Source organism: Leucopleurus acutus (genome assembly GCF_964270905.1).
Source record: "Leucopleurus acutus genome assembly, chromosome: 10".
Taxonomy (NCBI): Eukaryota; Metazoa; Chordata; class Mammalia; order Artiodactyla; family Delphinidae; genus Leucopleurus; species Leucopleurus acutus.
The window spans coordinates 104,307,688-104,326,877 of record NC_139153.1 but is presented as its reverse complement, the minus strand read 5'-3'; the positions used below and the strand labels follow the sequence as shown (position 1 = coordinate 104,326,877).

Here is a 19,190-nt window from a genome sequence, read left to right as displayed (position 1 = left end):
CATGGCCGCTGAGCCTGCGCGTCCGGAGCCTGCGCTCCGCAACGGGAGGGGCCACAACAGTGAGAGGCCCGCGTACCGCAAAAAAAAAAAAAAAAAAAAACTCTCATAACTCAGGAACAGAAAACCACCTCAGACGTTTTTCCCTGCCCCAAGGTTTCAAAGCTTTTCTCCCATGTCTTCATCTAACAGTTTTCGATTTCCACTCTTGCATTTATACCTCTGCTCCATTTCAACTAATTTTGTGTGCGGTTTGACTCTTGGGCTGAGATTCACTTTTTTACCCCATATGGTTATTCCTGATTCCAGCACCATTTGTTGTAAAGACTATCCTTCTCCAATTAATTACCTTGACAAGTTTGTAAAAATTCAATTGTCTGTATAAGTGTGTGTCTATTTCTGGGCTTTATATTCTGTTCCCTGGATCTATAAATCTGTCCTTATGTCAATATCGTGCAGATTAAGCATTAAAAGAAATCTTAAAATCAGAGAGTAAGTGTTCTCCAGCTTTGATCTTCTTTTTCAAAATCATTCTAGATCCTTTGCATTTCCACATAAATTTTAGAATCAGCCTGTCAATTTCTACCAAAAAAAAAAAAAAAAAGCTTGTGATTTTGTTCAGGAATGCACTGAACCTACAGATTAACTTGAAGAGAACTGGCACCCCATCAAGTCCTCCAATCCAAGAACGTGGTGTATCTCTCCATTTATTTAGGGCTTTTTTGATTTCTCTCATCTATGTCTTTTAGATTGTGGTGTACAGATCTTTTGTGTATTTTATTAAGTTCATCTCTATTTCATTTTTCTGATTCTATTGTAAGTGGTAGTGTGCTTTTTTACAAATTTCAATTTCCAGCTGTTCCATGGCAGTACATAGAAATACAACTGACTTCTATATATAGACCTCGTATCATGTGACGTTGCTAAATGCACTTGTTAGTTTTAGTAGCTTTTTGGGTAGATTACTTAGGTTTTCTGTGTACTGTATCATGCTATCTGTGAATAAGACAGATATACATCTTCCTCTCATTTCTTTTTGTTTTTTTCTTTTGGCTAGGATCCAGGACAATGTGGAAAAGTTGGATAAAAGCAGATATCCTTGCCCTGAGCCTCATTTTTAGGAGAAAATTATTCAGTCTCTCAACATTAAGTATAATGTTAACTGTTGGTTTTTCTCAGAGGCCATTTATCAGCGTGAGGAAATTTCCTTCTATTCCTAGTGTGTTGAAAGTTTTATTTTATTTTATTTTTTAATAACAGTTGTTAAATTTTGTCAAATGCCTTTTTCTGCCTCTGTTGAAAACAATCATATGGCTTCTCTTTTGTTTTCTTAATATGGTGAATTACATTGATTTTCAAATGTTAAACCAAGCTTGTATTTCTAGAATACATCCCACTTGGTCATGGTGTACCAACTTTTTATATATTGATAGATTCAATTTGCTAATATTTTGTTAGTCCTTTTATGTTTCTTTGCTCTCATGGAATACTAGTCAGTATCTTTCTTTTCATGTAACATTTTTATTTTTAGCATCAGGGTAATGCTGGCCTCATCAATGAGTTGGGAAGTGTTCTCTCTTCTGAGTGAGTACAGAAGGGGTATTACCTTCTTCCTTTCACAGACACAGAGCTACGAAGATTTATACATATTTTGAAGTCACTTTTGGCAATTTGTGTCTTTCATGAAAGTTGCCCATTTCCTCTAATTTGAAAAAGTCGTTGGCAGAAAGCTGTTCATAATATTTTCTTACTATTCTGTTCATGTCTGGAGGATCAGTAGTGATGTTCACTCTTTTATTTCTACTACATATACTTTCTGTCTTCTCTTTTTTTCCTGGATAGAGGTTTATCCAGGCTTTGGTTGCACTGATTCTCTCCACTGTTTTTCTGTTTTCTACTTCATTGATCTCTGTTTTTATCTTTATTATTTCCTTCTTTCTGTTTGCATTGGCGTTAATTTGTTCTTCTTTGTCTAGCTTCTTAAGATGGAAGCTTGGATAACTGGTTTGGGCTCTTTCTTCTTTTTTAATGTTAGTATTCAAAGCCACAAATTTCTCTTCAAGCATTGCTTTGGCAGTATCCCACATATTGTGATATGCTGTTTTCATTTTCATTTAATTCAAAATATATTCTAATTTCCCTTGTGATTTCTTTTTAAACCTGTGAGTTATTTAGAAGTGTGTTGGGTGGTAAGCTCTAGAAATGTCAATTAGGTCAAGTAAGTTTACTATGTTGTTCAGGTCTTCTGTATCCACAGGTATTTTCTGTCTACTCGTTCGGTCAGTTACAAAGAAAGGAGTGTTGAAGTACACAAGCATAAAGTTCATTTATCTTTTTTTCCTATCAGTTCTGTCACTATTTTGAAGTACCTATAACTGGGTGTAGATACGTTAAAAAGTATTATGTGTTCATGAAGAATCAACCCCTTTAAAATTATGAAATGACTCTTTATTCCTTCTAATTAAATGAAGTCTATTTTGCCCATATAAATATAGCCACTGCAGTTTCCTTATGGTTAGTGTTTGGACGTTTTATTTTTTCATCTTTTTACTTTTAAACTATCTATGTGTTTATATATAAAGTGTGTCTCTTGTAGACAGCATATTGCTTTTTTTTTAATCAAGTCCAACTATATCACCCTTTTAATTAGAGTATTTAGAGCACTTAGAATGGATATAATTATCAATATAGTTATGATTTGTTTTCTATCTGTCCCACCTGTTATTTGTTCACACTCCCTCTTCTCCCACTTTCTTTTAGGTGAGTATTTTTTAGGATTGCATTTTGACTCCACTATTGGCTTATGGCTACTTTTCATTTTGTTTTGTTTTAGTAGTTTCTCTAGAGTGTGCAGTACATACTTTAACTAATTGCAGTCTGTCTTCAAATAACATCACACCAATTCCCATCTGGTGTAAGAATCTTTGCAGTAATGATGCATTGCTTCCATCCTGTCCCCACTCTTTGTGCTACTGTTGTTATACAATTTATTTACATATGTAGTAGAAACCTCATAATGTATTTTCATTATTTTTACTTTCAACAGTCAATTACCTTCAAAGAAATTTTAAAACGAGGGGAAAACGTTTATATTTTCCCACATTTTGGCTATTTCTCTTGCGATTCATTCTTCCGTAGAGATTCAAGCTTCAAACTAGCATCATTTTCCTTCCGCCTAAATGACTGCTGGCGATGAACCATCTCAGCCTTTGTTTGTCTGGAAAGTCTTTAATTCACCTCCATTTCTGTCATGGTTTCCTCAGGTACAGAACTCAAGGTTCAGGTTGCTTCCCGCAGTTTAAAGACGTTGCTCCAAGGTCTTCTTGCCTTGCGTAGTTTCTGGTAACTAAACTTTCCTATATTTGTTCCTCTGCAAATAATTCTATTTTTTCTCTGGATGCTTTAAATTTTTTCTCTTTAGCATTTATTTTCAGTAATTTGAGAAATTTTTGGCTGTTACTTAATTCTTTTCCTGTGCCCTCCCCGCTTTTTCCCTGATTACACATATATTAGATTTCTGATTACACATATATTAGATTGCCTGATTTTCTCTCACAGGTTAATCAAATCAAACTCTGTTCTCTCTTTTGTTTTTCCTCCAGTCTTTTTCTTCCTGTGCTTCATCTTGGTTCCTTTCTAGTATTATGTCTCTAAGTTTACTAGTTTTTCTTCTGTAGTATCTAATCTATTCTCAATGCCAACAGCGATACTTAATTTTTCATCTCTAAAAGTTCCATTTGGCTCTTTAAAAAACAAGTATATTTCCTTCTCTCTCCTCACTATACTCATGTTTTTCTTAAAATACTTGATGTAGTTGTAACAGCTATTTTACCTTCTTTATGCACTCATACCATCATCTTTTTTATTCCTCAGTCTGCTTTTATTGATGGATTTTCCCCTTGGTTTTTGGTCACATTTTCCTGCTTCATGACAGTCCTACTAATTTTTGGTTGAATGCTGAACATTAAAAACTAAGGAAACAATCCCGTTTACCGTTGCAACAAAAAGAATAAAATACCTAGGAGTAAACCTGCCTAAGGAGGCAAAAGACCTGTATGCAGAAAACTGTAAGAAAGTGATGAAAGAAATCAAAGGTGACACAAACAGATGGAGAGATATACCATGTTCTTGGATTGGAAGAATCAATATTGTGAAAATGACAAAACTACCCAAAGCAATCTACAGATTCAATGCAATCTATCAAATTACCAAAGGCATTTTTCACAGAACTGGAACAAAAAATTTTACAATTTGTATGGAAACACAAAATACCTTGAATAGTAAAAGCAATCTTGAAAAGAAAAATGGAGCTGGAGGAATCAGGCTCCCCAACTTCAAACTACACTACAAAGCTACAGTAATCAAGACAGTGTGGTACTGACACAAAAAGAGAAATACAGATCAATGGAACAGGATAGAAAGCCCAGAGATAAGGTGACCATATGTGCATGGGTTTATCTTTGACAAAGGAGGCAAGAATATACAATGGAGAACGGACAGCCTCTTCAATAAGTGGTGCTGGGAAAACTGGACAGCTGCATGTAAAAATGAAATTAGAACACTCCCTAACATCATATACAAAAATAAACTCAAAATGGATTAAAGACTTAAATGTAAGGCGAGTCACTATAAAACTCTTAGAGGAAAACATAGGCAGAACACTCTTTGACATAAGTCACAGCAAGGCCTTTTTTGACCCACCGCCTAGAGTAATGAGAATAAAAACAAAAATAAACAATGGGAGCTAATTAAATTTAAAAGCTTTTGCACAGCAAAGTAAACCATAAACAAGAAGAAAAGACAGCCCTCAGAATAGGAGAAAATATTTGCAAATGAAGCAACTGACAAAGGATTAATCTCCAAAATATACAAACAGCTCAGGCAGCTCAATATCAAAAAAACAAACCATGCAATCAAAACATGGGCAGAAGACATAAATAGACATTTCTCCAAGGAAGACATACAGATGGCCAACAAACAGATGAAAAGACTCAACATCACTAATTATTAGAGAAATGCAAATCAAAACTACAATGAGGTATCACCTCACACCAGTCAGAATGACCATCATCAAAAAAAATCCACAAACAGGACTTCCATGGTGGCGCAGTGGTTAAGAACCTGCCTGCCAATGCAGGGGACATGGGTTCAAGCCCTGGTCCGGGAAGATCCCACATGCTGTGGAGCAACTAAGCCCATGCACCACAACTACTGAGCCTGCGCTCTAGAGCCCGTGAGCCATAACTACTGAGCCCGCATGCCACAGTTACTGAAGCCCATGTGCCTAGAGCCTGTGCTCTGCAACAAGAGAAGCCACTGCAATGAGAAGCCCATGAACTGAAACGAAGAGTAGCCCCTGCTCACCACAACTAGAGAAAGCCCATGTGCAGCAGCGAAGACCCAGTGCAGCCAAAAATAAATAAATAAAAAACAAATAAATAAATAAATTCATTTAAAAAAATCCACAAACAAATGCTGGAGAGGGTGTGGAGAAAAGGGAACCCTCACGCATTGTTGGTGGCAATGTAAATTGATACAGCTGCTATGGAGAACAGTATGGAGGTTCCCTAAAAAACTAAAGATAGAACTACCATACGACCCAGCAATCCCACTACTGGGCATATAGACTGAGAAAACCATGATTCAAAAAGAGTCATGTACCACAGTGTTCACTGCAGCTCTGTTTACAATAGCCAGGACATAGAAGCAACTTAAATGTCTAACGACAGAGGAATGGATAAAGAAGATGTGGCACATATATACAGTGGAATATTACTCAGCCATAAAAAGGAATGAAATTGGGTCATTTGTAGAGATGTGGATGGACCTGGAGACCGTCATACAGAGTGAAGTAAGTCAGAAAGAGAAAAAGAAATACCGTATGTTAATGCAGGGGTCCCTAACCCCTGGGCTGTGGACTGCTACCAGTCTGTGGCCTGTCAGGAACTGGGCTGCGCAGCAGGACGTGAGCGGTGGGCAAGCGAGCCAAGCTTCATCTGTAATTACAGCCGCTTCCCATCACCCGCATTATGGCCTCAACCATCCCCCCCTCCCCCTGTGGAAAAACTGTCTTCCACAAAACCGGTCCCCGGTGCCAAAAAGGTCAGGGACTGCTGTATTAACACATATATGTGGAATCTGAAAAAACTGGTACAGACAATCTTATTTACAAAGCAGAAACAGAGACACAGACGTAGAGAACAAACATGTGGATATCAATGGGGAAGGGTGGGGGTTAGGATGAACTGGAAGATTGGGATTGACAGATATACACTATTGATACTCTGTATAAAAGAGATAACTAATGAGAACCTGCTGTATAGCACAGGGTACTCTACTCAATGCTCTGTGGTGACCTAAAGGAGAAGGAAATCCAAAAAAAAGGGGACATATGTATACGTATGGCTGACTCACTTTGCTGCACAGCAGAAACTAACACAACACTGTAAAGCAACTCATACGCCAATAAAAATCAAAAGAAAAAGAAACGTTATGCTTTTGAGTCTAGAGTTTACTGTATTCCTTTGAAGAACACTGGGCTTTGCAATGGTCGAAGGCTAAGTTATTTGTATCCAGTTTGATCCCTTTGAAGTTTGTGTTTAAGCTTTGTTAGCCTGGGTCTAGAGCAGCCTTTACTCTGGGAATCAGTCCCATCACTGAGGCACAGCTCTTCTGGAATCTTACTTCATCCCCTGAGTGAGGATGGTCACTGAGTGAGAACGAGGTCTCTCCATTATAGCTGAAGCTCATGTGCCTCCCAAGCCTGGGAACGCTCTAAGAAACCTTCAATTCCACCTCCCAGGCAGTTCCTCATCCAAGCTCGTGGAATGTCTTCTTAATATTCAGTAAGGACTCAGTGGGATCCTTATGCACGCTTTGGGAGCTCTTTTTCTTTGCGGATCACCACGCCACGGGCTCCTCATCGCACGGCCCCACAACATCCAGGTGCCTCAGACTCTCTGAATTCTGCCCTCCACCTCCTCGGCTCTCAGCAAACGGCTGTTCTCTGTTGAAGTTCCTCTTCCACGCTCCCTGGTGGAGACCATGTCTCCAGGAAACCCGGGTGATTGCAGGGCTCATCTCATCTGCTCCTTTTCTACCAGGGATCACGGTCCTGCACTGCCCGTCGCCCAAACGGTGTTTTATGTATTTCATATAGTTTCCTAGTTTTTCAAGATAGAAGGTTTAATCTGATTTCTGTTATTCCATCATAGCTAGAAATGGAAGTCCTTTCTTATATTTTAAAAGTGAATCTTGGAAAAATGTTTGAAAGATCTTCAAAAAGTTAAACACAGAATTACCGTACGACCCAGAAATTCCACTCCTAAGTTTATAAGCCAAAGAACGGAAAGCAGGGAGGGACTCAAACAGATATTTGTATACGCGTGTTCACAGCAGCATCATTCACAACAGCCCAAAGGTGGGGGCCACCCAGGTGTTAACAGATGATGGACAAGCAACACGTGGTCCATCCACACAATGGAATATTACTCAGCCTTAAACAGGAGTGAAGTGCTGACACAGGATGGAACCTGAGCACATCAGTCTCAGCGAAATAAGCCAGTCACAGAGGGACAGATACTGTGTGATTCCATTGATATGAGGTCCCTGGAGTCATCAAACTCAGAGACAGAGAGTAGAATGGTGGCTGCCAGGGGCTGGGGGAGGGGGAGGGGAGTTAGGGTTTAACGGGAGCAGAGTTTCAGTTTGGGGAGAAGAAAGAGTTCTGTGGGCGGATGGTGGTGATGGTTGCCCAACACTGTGAATATACGTAATGCCACTGAGCTGTATGCCTGAAAATTATTAAAATGGTAAATTTTATGTTATGCATATTTTATCTCAATAATACAATCACCAAAAAAGAACCTTCCATCTGTAGTGAAGGATTTCCCCCCGATCTTTCAAATATTCCAATAAAAATCTGACTTCAAAATTTGTGTAATGCAGCAAGTAGCTGTAGTGTGTGGATCGCGTGGTATAAAGTGGAGCACTGACCCAGCTGCAAGACTCGGGTGAGTCTGCAGGTGAGACGGTGCTCACTCAGCAGCGCCACTTCCTGACCTTGACGGCTGCGCTGCATTCATGTTCGACAATGTCTCTGTTTATAGGAAATACACACAGAAGTCAGGGGGACGGGGCCTACTCTCAATGGTTCGGAGAAAAGAATTATGCTGGTCATGTATGTGAAACTTTTCTGTAAGTTTCTATGGTTTCAAAAATTTAAAATATAAAGTGAAAGTACTGAAAAAAGTTTGTGTAACTTGTATGTTATCACATTGATCTGTTAAGAGCAATTGGCAACAGTAAAACCCTAGTAAACTGAGTATAAACCATGACACAAAGTTAGTTAAAGAAGTAAACACCTTAAAAACACGTTTAAAAATTAAGAAGAGAAAAGACATTTTTAAAAAACTGAGTTTAGATGGTGACAAATATCTGACTCTCTCTATAACTGGGACCGAGTCCCTGCTTCATGCGCCACAAGAGCAAAGAGGGAACACGACAAAATGCAGGCAGAACAGCGAGCACACGTCTGACAAGCGCCCACCAGTCATACTCACACGATGGTTTTTCCGATGTGCAGAAACGACTTCTCTACGAATTCCCGGACGCTGTGGACCTCCCCCGTGGCTATGACAAAGTCCTCGGGTTCATCATTCTGTAGCATCAGCCACATGGCCTAGAAAGAGAGGCAGAGCCACGTGAAAGCTGGACCCAGCTGCCCCTCGGGAACTCTCACGTCACCAACGCACATCACGGACAGGGACAGTGCTGACAGGTAAACCAAGGCACGCAAAACTCTCAGGAGTTTATCTGAGCACACGTTGATTCCAAAGGTGTTCAGGAGGCTCCCCACGCAGGGACAGGGGGGCAGGGCTTTTACAGAGTAGAAGTGAAGCGAAACAGAGCAAAGCAATTATTTGATCATCTGGGAAGCCGGGTGAGCTACTGGTGAAGTTTCACTTCCTCGGATTCTGGTGTGGTGACCCTGGCTACCAAGGGCTAACGGCCTCCTTGTTTAGATGCTTTAACCTGTGTAGCCAGACGGTGACGATGAATCTAGTCCACTATCCTAACCGCGGCAGTCGTGGTTCTCAAACTCTAACGTGAGACAGAATCATCTGGGGACCTCTGGGTACAGCCCAGGTGCACAGGCCGGGCAGCTGTTGCAGCACCTCTGTCTGCAGCAGGACCTTGGACTACAGTTCACATGTAGGAGATGCTGAAGAGCGTCTGCACTGAATAACCTTTTCATAGGATATTTAAGAATCATGGAAGGAAGGCAAGAAAACATCATTTAAGGACAGGCGTTTATCCTCCAAAGTAGGACCAAATTTCTTAACAGTAAAGTTGGAAATCTACCACTGCGGTGACACGGTAAAGCAAAATATTCAACAATCCTTAATGGAAAAACAATCATATAACGAACAGCACTTTTAACAAGTTATCTGGCAGTGAAGACGTCTGCGCAGAGTTAAGGTTTCAGTAGCTGTGTTTGAAGGTCAGGGGCTCGGTGGGTGCATCTCACAGACAGGCTTTTTCAAGGAGAGCCAGAAGTCTAGCTGCAGGTGAAAGACCCAAAACAGGGCCCCAAACTCAGCTCAGACGGCTCTCACCGTAGCAGCCGGGCCTAGAGGTTCTATAGCTGCAGCCACGCACTGATTTTAAAGGTTTTGTTTACACAGACAGAAGATGGAGATCTTACAAAATTAAGTATAGCTGGTATCTGACAGCAGTCTCTTTAGGAAAAAAATCTAAGACAAAAAAAAAACAACAAAAAACAACTCAATGCGATAACCTATAATGAAAAGGAATCTGAAAAAGAATATACATATGTATATACACATATATATGTATAACTGGATCACTTTGCTGTACATCTAAAACACATGATAAATCAACTATACTTCAATAAAAAATTTTTTAAAAATCAATTTTTTTCATCACTCACACCCACTTTTCCAAATAAAATAGGTGAAAGCAACAGTCACCTCATTAGAACACAGAGTCCCCAATATTATGTTCATTGAACTCTTGTTGTAACATCTATAGAAAACTATTGGTTGGTGTCTCCCCAGCTGCTGTGGGATAAGCTGAAAACTAGGTTTCTGAGATCAATGGAGCCGCTTATTTTCTTTTAGAAAACACAGTCAGCAAAGTTTTTGCTGATTTAGTTTAAGTAAAGTTTAATTCTTCTTTATTCATTTCAATTTATGGCAGCCTTCTAAAAAATAGAAACGCGCACGTTTCTCCTGTACTCGAAGTTTTTTCTTGTGAATATTTCAGTCTATTTCCAGATTGTTTTAAATTGTATTTTTGTCCTGCAGAAGACAAGGCTTTCGGCAATTTCACACGCCTTGGAGAGGCGGCCCCCGGGTGGGACGCTGGAAGCAGACGCAGGTCAGGGACGTGCTGAGAAGCATCAGACGGAATCGTCCTGGCAGGAGAGGGGTTTGTTCACATTCATGAAACATCTGCAGTTTTGTTTTGCATTGAGAGATTATAGTTGATGAATTTATTTATAACACTTTAAAAATTTTACATGAATTATATTAATAATAAAGCTTGATCAGTTCTAAAAAGGCACAAAATGCAAGCTGTCCTCTTCATCGGGATGGTGCGTGCGGCCCCGAGGGTCAGACCCTGGGCCAGCGCCCTTGGCTGTTCAGCTCCTCGAAGGTGCCCTGGTCGTGGGCACCAGCAGAGGCGAGAGGCCCCTCTTGGTGTCCGCGTCTTGCAGGTGTCCACCCAGCCTGGAATACCCTACTCCTCTGCTCGGAAACCCTCCATCCTGGGCCCTGGCATGGCCTGTGTCTCTCCAGGTTTCCCTGGGACGATGGCATAGCACACTGGCTATACTGGCCCGAGCTGCCCTTTGGGCACCTCCCCAACTAAGCTGACCCTCTCACGTGCTGTGTGCACACACACGCACACACACACACACACACGTGTGCGTGCACACACACACAGACACACACACACACAGACGCACGTTTTGGCTTTCTTCAAAATGCTTCCAAAGTTTTTAGGAAAAATTAAATTATGCTTCTGGCTAGAATTTCTATCTGAACGTTTTTCTGAGGGCTTAGTGTATGTACTTAAGGGTGTTTCACTTGACTTTCCATTCTAAAAATAACATTTCAAGTAGGTCTTTCAGGACTGCTCAGCTTATTTTATTTCTTTTAAACACTATGTTGGGCTGGAATGGTTTTGAAAAAATCATATTTTTCACATGATTATGTGAAAGAAAGCAAGGGCTGCTAAAAATAAAGGGAGAAAATACGATGACTGGTTGCGGGTGGATTACTTGAGACACCGGCACCAGCTCCCTGGTGCTCGTTCCATCCCCACCGGGAATCTGGGCACACAGGAGGCCCTCACTTTCACCACAGCTGAGTGCCAAGAATCTGCCCTTTTCTTTTCCAGCCGACCATCCGCGGCCTTTGACCTACCAATTTCTAGGCATTTCCTTTAAAGTTCATCCTGTCCCAGACTCCAGCCTGGGAATGGGCGGGAAAGGATGTACAGCTCCAGATTTATTTGTTATTACTGAATAGTTTACTGGTTTTAAAACGCAGAGGGAAAGGCTTTGTTTGAATTTCCACTGAGCATAATGAATCGTCTCTGACTGGTAAATGAAGGCCGGTGACACTCCAGACCAGATGAACAAGTTTGCGCTCTGCGGTGATCGTGGGTTAGGAATTTGCCAGCGAGCCGGGGCCGCGTGGCCCGTCGCGATGCCCAGTCGTGTCCAGCACAAAGGCCCCTGTGTGGGAAGCGCCCAGGCCTGCACGTCCTCACGCAGCTGCACACGCTGATCTGGTCCATTTCTTCCCTGATGGATGGCACGGCCGAGGCGAAGGGTCACCTCTCCTCACCTTCCTGTTCACATGCGGGCCATGTGACCCACGACTCGGCCGGCCACCCCGTGCTCAAGTCCCTACCCAGCTCCGGCTTCCGGTGCAGAAACGCTCCTGAGGTGACAGGTTTCAGGCGTCTGCACTCTGGGCCCGTCCCTCCCGGAATGAGGGGCCCCATAAGGATACGACTGACTTCCCCACCTCCTCACACACTTAATTACCTCTGCCCTGCCCTGATCACCAGTGCAAACGGAAACATCGCCTGCTTTTTATGTTTTAATCCATCCCACAGGGAGGAGTGCACCAAGGCTTGGGATTCTTCAACATCAAAATGTCTCCTGATGGCAAATGAACAGCGCAGTTCTCCAACCATGTCCCATATTCATCTTGCTTTTAAGGCATATAAAGTCCAGGGGGACCCCGACTCCGTGTCACTGACGCTTGAAGGCCAAGTCTAGGTGGTTATAAGTACCCGCTCCATTTGGATATGTGCTCTCTTGTAACCACACAGTGAATCTATCTGTTTTACAAACCTAATTTAGAGAAGTCAAAATAAAACTTTCATTTAAAAAATCCCCCCCCCACCCCCGCCAAAAAAAAAATACTCCTCTCCCACACCTGCTCTTTGGCCGTACAGGTCACGACATGGACGTCACGGTGGAGGGGCCTCCTCCTTCCTGGACCCAGGAGCTTGCAGTGGCTCCCAGCGGGACCAGTGGTGGAGAACAGCCGAAGGGCATCACCACAGCCGACCAGCTAGCCTTGATTCCACGCGTGCCTTTCGGGCTGGGATGTGTGTTTGTCTTGAAAACCTGGATTCGACAATTGCTTCCACCTTGCCATTAACCTCCGGCTCAGTATCCAAGCCACAGACACTTATTAACTGAGCTGTCATCCATGAATAACGAGATTTGTTAATCAAGGTTATGTTTAACTATGTTCATCTGACTGCTGCCTTCTCAGTCCTGTGCTTTTGTGCTTTACGGGCTACTGTCATAAAAATAATCTAAACATATACACGTACATAAATATATATATACATACATAAATATATGTATAAAAATAGGCGAGAAATTCTATGAAATGATTCTAATAAAAATCAGAGGCATTTGAACAAATGGAGATTAAAATTCCCCATAAAGGATTCTAAGTGTGGAACCGTTCACATACATTTTCTTTCAGCTCTGTTCAGTAGCTGCTTTCATCATGATAGCCTGGTGTTTTCAGTTTGAATCAGGACTTCAAGGAGTCCTGGGCTAGGCTGGGTCTTATGCTTTGTGGGATGCACACAGTTCAGGTTAGCCCAGGGGGAGTACCCCTTACTCTGACATAGTTGGGAAACAGGTACTAAATGACTAACAAACACAACTGTATTGAGAAAATCATCTAGCATAAAATCAAAACCTCAGTCTATTAATTTCATCATGGGTAAAAATACTGTTGTTTGTCGATTCCTTTGATTAAGGGTCTTTTAGACATTTTAAAAGTACAAAGTTACTGGACAGGAAAAAAATCATTAGATGATACATTTTTAAAAACACCAAAAATAATAAAACAAATTTAGAAGGCTATCTAGCTCTTGCTATTAACATATCATTCAACATTGATACCAATGCACTGAAAGAGGCCAGACCAACACTTGCACTGCCCTGCGCTTTTGTTCCAGCCAGGTCCACCAAGCTACGAAGTCCGAGGCTGGGGGTCACAACATACAGCCTGAAAGCTCTAGTCCTCTGGGAATCACTCTGACCCAGTTTTCTGGAGCACCATCTGCTCTCTCTGTATGCAGAGTCAGGTAACGTCGTTATTTATTGATCTCTGAGTACATTTTATCTCTTCCATGCTTCCATGCACTCCTTTTCTTTTCCAGGCACACCAATTATGCATGTGTTGGATCCCTTTTCTTCTGTGTTCAGGTCTGTTACTTGCTGCCCCATCATACTTATCCTTGTTCTCTTCCATATTATTTTGTGTGATGTCCTCCTGCTTGTTCACCTGTTTCTAATAACACTTATTTAAAGGTTTCTTGCTAATGTGACTTCAACCTCTGGAATGATTTTCTCTCTCTTGTCTGTGTCTTTACTGACTACTTCTTGCTTAACTCCTTCATTTATTCCCTTTAAGTCCGGGGTCTGCAAACGTTTTCTGAAAGGGCCAGAGAGTAAACACTTTAGGCTTTCGAGCCACACGCTGTAACACAGCCGCTGGAGCACAAAGCGGCCACAGACAACACAGGAAGAGGTGGGTGTGGCCGTGCTATTTACACAACCCGTGACTGGCCCACGGGCTCTAATCTGCCCACCTTGGCTTCTGGCAAATGGAACCAAACCGCGCTGCCTGTAAGCTTCTTTGAATCCGTGGTATTTGCCTTTGCTGCTACTCCTTATGGCCCGTATGTGCTTTTGGTCTGTCTCGTTTTGGTCCTTGTCCCCCCTTGCAGCCCTCTCCCCAGGCCCACTCAGCTTTCCCATTACTCTTCCTGTTTGAACAAGGCTGCATACTTGCTGTGGAACGGTGTGAGGAGAAGGAAAGTGCAGGGCAGGCCTGCAGCTCCACTTTAAAGTCCTCCCAAAACCCTCTCTCCAAAATCAGGACACTCTCTGCCCCGGGACACGGCTGCCCTCACTTCCCGGCACTGATCTGGTGAGTGTGGGCCCCAAGTAGCCCAACCCCGGTCAGTCTGCACTGCCCCTCAGCCAGGAGGCCAGGCCCCGACAGCGAAACCGGGGTCCCTCCCGTCGTCCTGCAGGAAAGGCTGGGCATCGATAGAGACATTGTCCAGCCCTATGGAACGTCATTGTGCGGGACTTTTAGGACTGGAAATTAATTGGAGCGAATTCTACAGCCAGACATGTATGCCCAGCACAACGTGCCCTGAGTGAGCACATGAAGCATGGTATGTACCCAAGGTTATGTGGCCACGTAAACAACGTAGGAAAGAACCATAAGAGAAAACGCACATACAGACAAAGGCTGCTGCTTATTCAGCCATCCCGAAACTCTGGCTTAAGCCTTTTTACTGCTCAGGACCCTGAGTTCAGAATCCGGGAGGACGGCTCCTCCCTGCTTCCCAGGCTGCTGGCCGAGATGGCCTCCCGCACAGGCCTGGGTCCTCCGTGCTGGACCGCCCCCCAGCCCTCCTCCTTGTGTCCTGTCCCCGCAGCCTCTCACCCAGTCTGGCCCAGCTTCCTTAGAAAACAGAATCTGCAAGGCCTCCTAAAGCCTCGGGAGGCCCCGCCGTGCCCCTCCATGGACTACTGTGGCAGGCACAGCCCAAATCCAGACAAAGGGGAACGCCCCCCCGCCCCCACCCCCGCCATGAGCAAAGCAGTAAAGTCACACTGTGACGGGGCGTTTAGGATGGGCGGGCAGTCCTGTGATGACTGTAATCTCAGCTGTTTCAATACAGCAATGAAATCCTTATGTTTGCCTTTAACATAAGCATTGTTGCCTCTGCTGTAGTGTCCCTGCACAGCTCTGCCTACCTTGCACCATGCAGTGATGGTCAGGTTGACACTAGCTCAGGGACTCACACCCGGCATACGGGCCCCGACACCATGACTGTCACAACGCACTTCCCAGAAGTGCTGTTTCCTGGAGCCCAGCCGCCTACCCCTTCCAGGTGCTTCCAATACCTGCTCCCACTCACATGCCCGGCGAGCCACCCAGACTTTGCTCCTGGCTCAGCTGCACAGCAGGAAGTGACTCCACGCCCACGGCCGGCCACCTGCCCGCCACTCCCGGCTCGTGGCTCCCGGCCCAGGGCTGCCTCAACTCACCCTTGGGAAGCAGCTCTGACTTTGCTGTGACCTTCCCCTCAAAGCCATCCTGAGCACCCAGTTCTGCCTATCGTCTGACTCTGACCTGAGGGGCCCAGCTTCTGGGCTGGTCCTGGGCTCTCTTGAGTGACAGGCCCGAGCCTCTCCACGGACCTCTGGGTTCCAGTACTGACAGCCATCGTTACCAGTAACTAACCCTGATAAACACATCACATTATGTGCATTAAGGGAAACGCAGCGGGACTTTACAAGCTAAGGTTCCCTAAAATGGTGCTGCCCCTCAGAAATACAATGCAAGCCATATATATAACTTAACATTTTCTATTAGCCACATTAAAAAAGGAAAAGGAAAGGGCAGAGCTAATTTTAATGCTTTATAAACCAATGTATGCAGTACATTGTCGTTTCAATAGAGAATATTATCAAGGTATTTTACGCTGTTTTCCTATGCACTGAGCCTTGGAAGCCCCGTGCACGTTCTGTGTTCGCAGCACATCTCAGCTCACCTGGGTACCCCTTGTACGCCCACGAACACAGGAGGCTGGCAGGCACTCATGGGGCAGCCGGGCCACGGAGCCGCCCTGCAGAGGGAGAAGGGCCCCCCTCTCGTGTGTGTGCTGCCCTCACGCCGCCGCTCAACCTGCAGGGCTTCGTGGAGGCGGTCTGCTCACCCCGGGACACAGCTGGCGGATCATCCTCTCCCCTCCCTCCTTCCTCGTCTCCACCACCTGACTTTTCCTGCAGTGACTACATCGGTGATGCCAACTAGAAGACAGACCTTGAGAAGTGGGCTAACTAGCTCCCAGTTTATGACCGTCTGACTTTTGAATGCCTGTCTCATTCGTGTACCAATGGGCAGGGACACCACACCCCTGCCTCCCAGTGGGAACAGTGGGGAGCAAAGACCCAGAGAGACACTTACGGGCACGATGACAGCCAGTGCTCAGGGAGCAGGCAGGGGTGCTGGAGTCTGTGTGCATCAGAGCCTGCTGGGAGGTTAACACACAGATCGCGGGCCTCCTCCAGCCCCAGCGAGGCCGACTCAGTAGGCCTGGCTGAGGCCTGAAAATCTGCACTTCTAGCAGGTTCCAGGGCAAAGCTGATGCTGCTGGTCTGGGGACCACACCGAGAACCAGCGCGTGCCGTGGTCCTCAGACCTGGAGTCAGACCACCCGGGTTAAACCTCGGCTCCAGGAGTCACTGGGTGACTTCTGGAAAGTTCCTAATCTTCCAGGGCCTCAGAAAAATGAGAATAATGGCACCAACCTCGTAGGGTCGCTTTTAGGATGAAATTAGCTAATATATGAACAGTGCCTGGAACAGAGTAAGCGCTCAAGGACTATTATTTATCATGATGATGATGACGGTGGTTACGCAGCTGGAGAGGGTTCCTGGCACCTGGGAGAACCTAGTTCATCTCCAGGACCAAAGTCCTGCGTCCATACATGGCATGCAGAGTGAAAGGGTGGAGTGAATTTAATCCCCATTCTGTTCACAGCCACAGACTTTCATAGTTGGAAAGGACCTCAGAGATGCTGTCTTTCAATTCAACTCATAAAAAGGCGGGGAAGCAGCTGAAACCAGAGAGGTTATGTGATCTGGCTGAAGTCACACAGCTAGTTTGGCCGGAGGTGGGACGAGAGCCTCAATCCCGTTTCGTTTTCTTTTCACTGCATTACACTCCCATGCATTTTCCTGTGGAAATTCTGCTATTCTAAATGGTCGTTAGGAACAGCTGCGTGGACTTGTGCGGACCAGCCCGGGGACCGGACCTGTCGGTCAGCAAATATTTACGGAAGCCTGCAAAGTGCCAGGCACTGGAGGATGCCAGGTGGGGGCAGACACGGAGGATGCAGAGCCTGGCTTAGGGGCATCCACGCTTTACGCAGGAAAAAGGCTCTAAGAGCCCAGCATTTGACTTAAGGGGGAACTTCTGAGACATGAACTCCAGCGAGCCTCCAGGAGACATCAGGCCTGGGAGCTCCGGACAACCTCCGTCCCAAGCAGGCCCCCCCCACCCCCCACCCCCGGCTTGAGCTGGAGGCGTGAGGCCAGAGCTACGCTCAGCCAGGGGCCCGTCCCAGTGCCTCCCCCACTCCCAGTCCCATATCAAGGGTGGACACAGACATATTCTGGGCCAATCGGGGTCTCAAAAAAGCCTGTGATCAGAGGCCCAGAGACTGAATGCGCAGGATGGCACTGGGCACCGGAGATGCCTGACTCCAGAGTGGGGGTCAGCGCCCTGCTGAGGCCCGGGGGGGAGGCCTGAGGCAGAAGGAGCACCTCAGAGCCCAGGGTAGGACACCTGCTGGGCGAGAAGCAGGGAGGGCGGGACCCCAGGCATGGGGGGAGCGAGGGGCAGGCGCCCGGAGCACGGCAAGCGACTCCACCGCCCCGGCCTGGGACGTGCCCCAACGCCCCCTGGGATGACTCCTTTTCCACCTGAATTTCTTCGAGCTGGTTTCTGCTCCCTGTGCCACGAGCTCGGAGGAAGATAGCTGGGGACCAGTCCCTGCATGGGGTGGGGGGCAGCCATGCATCAATGCCGAGAAGGCAGGTCCAAGGGGTAAGGCAGCACCCGGGCCCCAGAATCCTCAGGGAGGAGGGAGGAACGCCACGTCCCCGAGCCACTGGGACCAAGGGGTGACCGCTGACTGCCGGCAGGAGCGGGGAGGCGGCTGGCACACCTCGCGGCGGGAGGGCTCTGAGAACCCTCATCCGTCTGCTCCTAGACCCACGAGCGCGGCGCCTGCCCATCCAGCATCCCTGAGGACCTCGGCCCGGCACACGCAGCATCCTTGTCACCGGGGAGCTGGTGCCCATTCAACGCATTCATCGAAACTCATTTCAAATGTGTTTCACCACAGCATCCTGATTCACAGAAATCAGGATTTCAATTTAAAAGTCACTCTACCCTCCATACTCTTAAAACTACGCTTGAATAGATTTAGATTTAATCATTCTGCCTTTAATTTCTGGTTGCTAAATACAAGAACACCCCAACAGAAACACTATGTAAGCTTTGATCTTCTGGGAGGTTAAGTTGCTCTTTTTAACCTGGTCTTGCCCATGACTCTAATGTTTCTGTTATCATAATTATTTCCTAGATGCTGACTCAGTAGTGTCCTTGATTGAGAGAGATGGGAAGGGAAGCTAGTTCTATTTAAGAAAACATTTCTTGTAGCAGTAATATTTGAGCCTAGTGACACGGGAGGAGAGAAATTCCACTACATATAAAAAACCCAGTAATTTACAGACTACATCCCCTCCACACTGCTGAAAATTAAACCAAAAGCTCCTTTATGTTCTTCAAATTAAAAAAAAAAAATCAAGAGAGCTCCTAAAAGTTTGATTATTTTAAAAACACATAGATAGTGACAGATTTTTTTTTTGAGTCTTTATAACTTTAGATGAAATTTAGAAAATCAGGCCTTTGATAAATTGAATTAATATTTTCAAAATAGTTAACATAACAAGTCTTTAAATATTCTAAAGTGGCCCCCCACCCCAAAAAAGAAAATAACAACCAAACAAAAACTTGAGAGAAGCTTAA

General features: G+C 44.9%; 1 protein-coding gene across 2 annotated transcripts in view; it reads right to left on the bottom strand.

The window, feature by feature from the left end:
* The window catches only part of GMDS (GDP-mannose 4,6-dehydratase), a 480,937-nt gene that overhangs the window by 83,771 nt on the left and 377,976 nt on the right, over positions 1-19,190 (bottom strand). For both annotated transcript variants that reach the window (XM_082847742.1, XM_082847743.1), the window contains exon 8: positions 8,559-8,677. In XM_082847742.1, the coding sequence (XP_082703868.1) occupies positions 8,559-8,677 (119 nt within the window). The remainder of the gene's footprint in view (positions 1-8,558; positions 8,678-19,190) is intronic.